The sequence below is a fragment of the Sparus aurata genome, chromosome 8 (assembly GCF_900880675.1).
Source record: "Sparus aurata chromosome 8, fSpaAur1.1, whole genome shotgun sequence".
Classification (NCBI taxonomy): domain Eukaryota; kingdom Metazoa; phylum Chordata; class Actinopteri; order Spariformes; family Sparidae; genus Sparus; species Sparus aurata.
The window spans coordinates 2488405-2496494 of record NC_044194.1 but is presented as its reverse complement, the minus strand read 5'-3'; the positions used below and the strand labels follow the sequence as shown (position 1 = coordinate 2496494).

Here is an 8090-nt window from a genome sequence, read left to right as displayed (position 1 = left end):
CCAGAGCCGCCGGACTGCAGCTGAGAACCGTGAGTTCAACTTCTCTTTCATTAAAGGCACAGTCCGTCATCCAAACATAAAGAAAAAGCTTGTTTCATTACTGAAATCTGGACGAAGCTGCTTTGATTGGCGGCAATTTTAATACTATTGACAGGAATAGGTTGTATTTTTGTGAAGCTACTTTGTTCTGGTTCCTTTCAGCAGAATGTGAATGTGGAGAATGTTTTCACATCTAAAAATTTAAAACTGGTACTTCACCACGACTGTGTCAGCTTGTAGATCTGATCTAATGACAGCGTAACAAACCCAAAATCTGAGAGAATATCTAATCTCATATCAGAATATAACATCAATATATCGCACCCTGAACAACAATGTAAGATATCATAATTGAACGTACAAATCATTTTAATGTGCTTTGTCTTTCTCAGCACACTGACAGATTTCCCTCCGCAGCCTGTCAGAGCTCGTTCTCCTCCTATAAATACATCAGATCTCTAAATGATTTCTGTCTCTATATCTGTTGCTCGCTGATTACAAAATGCCTCTGCGGTTTAATCACTTTCCTGCATTCTGAATCCTGCTGGATGGCACGAGATAATACAGATAACAATCTTAAAGGGCGGGTTATTTATAATGAGGCGAGCCGAGGAAGGAGGGCAGATGACACTGTACTGTATTTCATGACCTTGCCAGCTCATTGGTTTGACCAGTAATCCACTTCCATAAAGAGAAAGTGCAGGATTTGGAGGGCTATCAGTGATTGCAATATATACCTTCTTAACACTCGGTCTGCCCGGGACTCAGTCTGGCAACACGCTGCCCGCTCTGCTCGCTTAAAGTAAGAAGTAAGAAGTTGTTTCTCTGCCTGTTTTCATGTTTTTAGTCGATGAATTCTGGATTCTTGTTGTGTTGTTTGTGTGCACGACGTCGGCTGTAGATCATCCTGTCGGTGAGGTCGTTCTGGATTTATGTCTTGTTTGCTCAGATAAAAGTTAGTCAGAGGTTACCTGTTGAAATCTTTAGTTTCTTTTGAGTGTCTCTTTTGAATATTTTACTCACACACTCAGTCATCTGTGTGGAGTTTGACTGACTGCTGCTGACTGACCAGGTTTTCTTTTAGCCACGTGTTCGATCAGCCATCAGTGTATCAGTAAAGCAGTGAATGTTCATGGTTGTTTAATGGTTTAAGGAATTATTTAATACTCTTCCTTAAACATACTTTTAGTTTTGCATGAGTTGATCTAACAGAAAATATGGGACGTTTCTGGTTTCCATCCTCTTTCTTTCACTCTTACAACTCTTACAACTTTCTGTGTCATGATTCTTTTTCTGGATTTCTAAAAGTTAAACGAGAAGCTCAGAAACGCTCGGACGTGTGCTCGGTCTGCTGCAGGAGACAAGCGGGTGATGATGTACGATCTGGTGATGTGGCGCGCTGAAAGGCAACACCACTACAAGGCTTGAAGTTGAAAATCGATCCCTCGGTGTTTATCCTCCTGTCAGCGCCGAGGGGTTCGGAGGAAAACCTGCTCTAATCTGCAGTGGCTGCCAGCTCCGGTCGTGTCTTCACTTTAATCCCCACTCACCAAATTTAGCCTGTTTTTCCTCACCAGCATCCAAATGTTGAAGCTGTTAAAGGTTTGTGTCCTACAGATTTAGTTTCAGCTGCGTGGAAGGTTTAATAGAAGTGTTTGGAACTTTAAAGCTGTTTGTTAGATGGTTGATTTTTGAGTCTTTTTCCCAAATCGTCAAATACTGACGTTACTTTCAGATAGCACCAGTATTACAACCATCTAACTAAGATTATTTCATGTAAAATATATATTTTTTTGTGTCTTTTTCAGCCCTTTTTCAGCCCTTTTTTATATCTTGTCATTTCCTCTTTAAGTTTTCTTTTAGATTCACTTTTTCTCTCTTATATTCTCCTTTTCGCGTCGGATTTAAGCGCTCGTGCACCGTCTCGTCTGTGCGATGAACAGCAGATGAACTGCACGTGGCCGGCGGCGAGTTATTTTTGCGATATGCTCTCACATCTTGTACGTCCGAGGGATGTTCTGTGGTGTTGAGTTACTGCGAACCCTTCAACTCCCTCCAGAGACAATCCCCGACCCACAACACACAACACACACACACCAACATAAGAGAAAAACCAGGGCCCAAATTTAACCCCGCAGATTTATTCCATCTCCAGAATAGCTTGTTGTTATGTCCTCAGAGGTTCCAGTGTCCTAAAATACATTGTCAGGCCTGGAGATCGCCCCCTCGGCCTGTTATTGGTTTACAGATGGCGGCTGTTTGTTCCCGGGCCAGCTATGTGTTTGAGGATGCCTGCAGTGGTTGTCAGACGTCTTTTCTTTCAAGACGAGCCTGCTGTCAGGCTTTTTTTCCTCCATAATGAAGACGTTAGGAACAGCTGTGCTGCCAGGAATAGAGTCTTAATCCACAGCTCCTAAACAAACAGCTCTGGCCTCCCAGTACCTCTGGTGTCGGCCTCAGAGTCCAGCAGCCGGATACGTATCCCAGTCTAGAGTCAGCGGTTCATGCTGAGACTGGACTGACTACAGTCTGTCCATTTTATGCTTCTGTGCTTCCACTCGACTACAATTAAAAGAAAATGACTGCACTTTTAATTCCACTAGAGCAGAGGTGGCAAAAGTCCACACATTGTTTCCTCCAGTAGAAGTTCAGATGCTCTGGTCAAAGTAGAAGTACTGATTCTACTTCTGTACTCCAGTAAAGTAATAGATTACAGGCTCTGACATGTACTCAGAGTATCAGAGTAAAAAGTCTCCCTCTGAAGGACATTTGTGCTCAAAGCTAACTGAAGCTCACGTCATATTAATAGAATTCAAAGACTATTAAAGTTAAAGGTAGAATCAGTAGGATTTGTCCCAGCTGTTCCTGAACGCACCACAAAGACAGTTGATTGTTGAGTCTCATTCCCAGGACGTCAAATAGACACATGTTGGGTTGGTAAAGCATCCCGAGCAGCAACAAAGAGAGAAAATCAGAAACTCTCTGCAGATACGAGACACTAACACGCCTTTTCTCCACATTCCAGTCTCCCTCTCTGTCTGTTTACGCCTTCTTACGGCTTTGTCTCATCTGAAATCACCTCAAATGCATCAAACTAAAGTAACAAGCCTGTTTTGAAGCTGTGAGGAGGAAAAAGTTGAGAAAGCTGTGTTCAGATGTAGAGAGGAGGAGTCAGAAGTATTTTTACTTTGTTACTTCCCATCCTTAGTTACTACTTTTCAGATTTTAAATTCAAAAACAACTTTTATAAATTGAAGATTAAACCAGCTGATCATCAGCTGATAATACTGCCGTACCAATCCAGAATTGGATGAAGAACTAAGTTAAAATTTCCATTGTTGTTCTTTGACCTCATTTAATATGTGAATATTTATCTTCAATATCGTTCTAATGAAATGTCGGACGTACGTCTACAGTTTCTCTCTGAATCGTTTTGTTTGCGTGCAGTGATCATTTCTGTGATTGTACTGCAGCTTGTAATTATTTAATTCCACATTATAAATATAACTTGTGTGTGTTGCTGAGTGTGTAACAGTCATGGGATTGTTGTGTTTGTTGTTTCAGGCAGCCACTAGTGTCTGTTGTAAAACCAACATCTGGTTTGTTTCTCATCTGTCACCAACAACACGTCTGACACTTGACATACTTGTTGTGTGGTGACACAGCAAAGACTTATCAATCAATCAATCATGTACTTGCTGCTTTGCGAAGAATACCAGAAAAACAAAGCTGTCTGATGCTCACTGAACACTGAAGGGATCCTAGCATTTAGCACGTTCACAACAATGTAGCATATTAGCTTGTTAGTATGCTAAAAATGCTAAATCAAGCATGTCAACTTGCCGTGTTATCATCCATATTTTAGCTTGTTAAAATGTTTCATGCTGACATTTTATATATTAGCATGATGCTAGTGTTAGCATGCTATGTTAGCTTTGAACTCAAGTTACATCAGAGATTGGCAGGATGTCGGCTGGTTTTAGAGGTGTGGTTTCATGAACTGAAGTTACAATAACATGCTGACAATCTGACATTTAAGATGTAGCATTGAGGTTGGAATGATGCTAACTGCTAGCAGTAACATTTAAGATGCTACCATACCTTCTTTGTGTTCATGTTACGCTAACATGCTAAATTTAGCTTATGTTAGCTTTAGTCTCTGAATCCTGGCAAAAACCGATGGAGTAGTTTATATTTTGACCAGTTGGTGGCGCTAAAGGAACAGCCAGAGGACATCACAGTCTTTACGTCCTTTGTAGGTCGTAAGTGTCTGAATTAAACTTCGTGGTGATCCATCCAGTAGTTGTGGAGATATTTAACCACAGCGCTGGACCGCGATATCACCACAGGCCAAGCCGCTAAAAATAGCGGTGAGGTCCTGTAAGGCATTAACACGGCCCGGGTGAGGAAGTTCAGCTCCATGAAATTTCCTGGAATTAACATGATGTCTTAAGATAGAATTGATATGAGCCAAATGTGAAATGTGAGCCAGGTGAGTTCACAGCAGGATGAGATGAGGCGACGTGACTTCAAACACAAAGAACAGTTACAGTAGAGACGAGTTCAACTGCATCTGAACACGACGTCATGGAGTTTACAGATATTTTTTTACTTCCAGTCAGCAGAAAAAGCTGCAGAAAATGTTAAAGTGAGACAGGAAACTCAAAGTTTGCAGCCTTGTTATTGAAGATTGTTGCTAAAGTTCATGCTTTATTTTTATTTTTCCCTTCAACTGATTCAATCTTTGCTCTTTCAAAGTGTCAAATACACCCACAGTTACTTTACATCAATAGAAAGTAGATGAATTGTTAGATACGAATGAAAGCCTGGAGATTTCTCTTCATACGTGCACCAAACAATAACACACAGTCTTCAACGGTGTGTCAAAGTGGGTCACGTTTGTTTTGTGTTATCGGATGTCATTAGAAGTTACAGACGTCATTTTAAATTCCTTCTTTTATGTGTTTCCACCAGGTGTCATCAGCATCCTGCAGCCAAGATGGCCGATGAGTGAGTTAACGTTTTAAATATATCAATATGTGTATTGTTCTGTTTGTTCAGATAATATCTGCTGGCAGTAGCATATTTAGATTCAGTCAGCAAAGAGAGACACAGGATGAAAAACACAAAGGTGTTCGTGTTCATAACATGTTCGTGTCTGATGTATGTTTTTAAACCTGCAGGAAAAGACTGTCTGCGAGGCGTAAGCACACTCTGAAGGTAAGATCTTAAGTTTCATAAAGCAGAGAAGCTGCTTTGACATTATAATAAATACTTAAAGTGGCGTGATGATGTCATCCACAGAGCTGTATGCTGGTGGTCGCCAATACCCTGCTGGAGGCTGAATCCAACGTGAAGACCGAGGAGAGGGAGAAGTTCCTGAAAGACAAATGTCCTCCAGTGGAGCTGCCGTACTCCAAGGAGGAGCTGACGGTGAGACAGAACCAGGACAGACTGTCCCGGGTCGGTCCGGGATGAAGTGCTGTGTGTGCTGGTGTTGTCTTTTTATGATTTCCTGGTTTTTGTCAAATAACTGAATTCCAGCACATATTTTAGCTCATCCTTCGCTGAGTTTTGTGGGTTTAAGACTGGATGAAAACAGTTTGGGTCAAAATGAATGAGGTCAAAGCCCGTTAGGGCCCCAGCAAACTGTAAAATACTGTGTTCTCTTCAGGAACTCTGCAAGAAACTCCATGAGCAGGTCAACATCAGCGAGGAGGAGCGGTACTCCATAGAGTTCAAACTGAACATGGTGCTGAACGAGGTGAGTTCACCTGTTTCTGGCTGTCGCTGAAACAGTAACCGTGTACTTGAAGGTGTCATAATGTGGACTGTGGTTCTGAATCCTCCTGCAGGTCAGAGACCTCAACATCAAGATCGTGGATCTCAGGGGAAAGTTCAAGAGACCCCGTCTGAAGAAAGTGCGCATGTCTGCTGACGCCATGCTGAAGGCTCTGCTGGGCTCCAAGCACACGGTCAACATGGACCTGAGAGCCAACCTGAAGCAGGTCAAGAAGGAGGTGAAGGAGGAGGTGAGTTCAGCACCCGGTTCGTCTGGACTTCAGACGCAAACTATTGAAAGACAGAACTGGTGCCAGGCTGCAAAACTAAAACGTGCCTGGATAAACAGTCAGCGTTCATTTTACGAGGTTTTATTCAGCCGTCCTCTACGTATACGGACTTTGTCCATAGCAGATAGAAATGGTGCCAGGCCACCAATGCCCGGGTCACCAATCAGCTTTAATTTTATGAGGAGATTTCGTGTCCGGTGGCACATAAACTTGTAGTGGAGTGGTGTTAATATGGAATTGATTTAATCCATTTGTTTCATAATGTAACCTGGAAGTAGAAAACTTGATTTGCTTTTAAGACTTTTGGCTTTGACTTTGTCGCTTTTTTACACTTGGAGTCCAAAGAGCAGCAAAGTCCATACACGAAGAGGAGACGAGTTGAGCTGCCATCTGGACTTCACTTTCAAGCTAGAATTTGAAAGCAGACAGAGCAGAACAGGCGGCAAAACTTGGAAGTAGAAAACTTGTCTATTGCAAGTTACTTTACGTACGTGATGTAATTTAACTGCTTTTAAGACTTTCGGCTCAACGAACACGAGGTCTCCTGGATAAAAGTCCTGCTCTATTCAACCATCCTCTTCGTATATGGACTCTTTAAAGCAACAAAGTGCGTATACAAAGAGAAGACTTGACTTCCTCCTTTGCTGTAATAACCACAATAACCATCAGAGGTCGCCCTGTCGTATGTAGTCGTTTTCTGATGAGGACCGGCTGATTTTTATCTGATATTCTGTTTATCGCTGGACATCTAGAGGCCAGTTTGATAAAGATGTGTAGTTTTGTCTCAGTCGTCACCTTCTTTCCCTCCTTTTTTGTGTTTCATCATGTCTCAGGTCAACAAACTAAATTAATTCTCATCTGTGTTCACAGGACAAGCAGCTGCGCGACGTGGGCGACTGGCGTAAGAACATTGAAGACAAGTCTGATAGGAAGAAGATGTTCGATAGTTAAATGTGATCCGTCATTGATTGTTTTGGGGCTTTTCGGGACAAGAATTCAGGTCTAATGTCTTTGCAACTTAAGAGTTTTATCCCAAAATGCTGCATATCCACCATAAACCTCCCTTTACCTCGTTGAGAAGATGAGACATCGATGGTCATGGACGTTTAACGGATTCAGGTGTGAAGCTTCAGGCGTGGTTCAGTACGTGATGAATGGTCTCAACTCATATTCACCTGCTTCAAAGCCTTAATTAGAGCCAGTTGTTGTTAATTTAGGTCATCAATACTCACATTTTTAAAAGTAAATTAGAGTATTTTTATCCCTAGCATGAGTTTTTACTTTGAACATGTAGTGAATCTGTGCAGTGAGTTGTGGTAGACGAGGCAGAGGTCGGGTAGTTTTCTGGATTTCTCACTTTGGGACTAAACTCTTCAGTTGAATCTAAGCCGCCTTCTGCTTTCGCCTGTATGGACGCTGTACTTCGATGTATTTGTACCATACGTACTGATGTCAGTCGGTACGTGAGTGTTGAATCACGCCTGCTTTTGTTCTGAGGAGGCTGACCTACACTTCTGCATTTCAATACCTGCGATGGACTTTTATCTCACTATTCTAATGCAAACCTTTAGTCAAACACCTCTTTACACAAGAGACAAGAGTGTAGCTAATAAGTTGCGTTAGCCTGGCAAGCTAACGTGAGTAACTGATGAAAAAGGCAGCAGCCATCACGTGTAGCAGAAGTAGTTCAGCCGACTGTTTGTACCGAACACCAACATGTTATCTTTTCTAAAGTGTTCAATGTGATGTTGTACTTCTGTCGTTGCTGTCACATTAAATACAAAAGCTTTATGTTCATGTCGTTCGCAGTCTTGTTCAATTTGTAAACACTGATATCAAGTGCCTTCATTCTCAAAGGAACAACTCTTTAATCATTCTTAAATTGTCTGTGTTCAGCTGAAGAGCTTCTCGGACCTTTTGGGAGTGTTTTCTGTTCCTCGGGTCAGAACCAAAGGATTTTCGTTAGCGTGACGATGAAAG

At 41.9% G+C, this 8090-nt stretch overlaps 1 protein-coding gene across 2 annotated transcripts; it reads left to right on the top strand.

Moving 5' to 3' along the window:
- The first annotated feature begins 726 nt into the window (after nt 1-726).
- LOC115587182 (troponin I, fast skeletal muscle-like) lies at nt 727-7910 on the top strand. Of its 2 annotated transcripts, none has more exons than XM_030426851.1 (7): nt 727-841; nt 5014-5049; nt 5223-5259; nt 5344-5472; nt 5714-5803; nt 5895-6071; nt 6981-7910. In XM_030426851.1, the coding sequence occupies exons 2-7, from the start codon at nt 5039-5041 to the stop codon at nt 7059-7061; spliced, it is 525 nt and encodes a 174-aa protein (XP_030282711.1). In that variant the 5' UTR covers nt 727-841; nt 5014-5038; the 3' UTR covers nt 7062-7910. The 2 variants fall into 2 exon arrangements, with proteins under 2 accessions (XP_030282711.1, XP_030282710.1); XM_030426850.1 differs by having other exon boundaries at nt 753-848.
- Nucleotides 7911-8090: the final 180 nt, after the last annotated feature.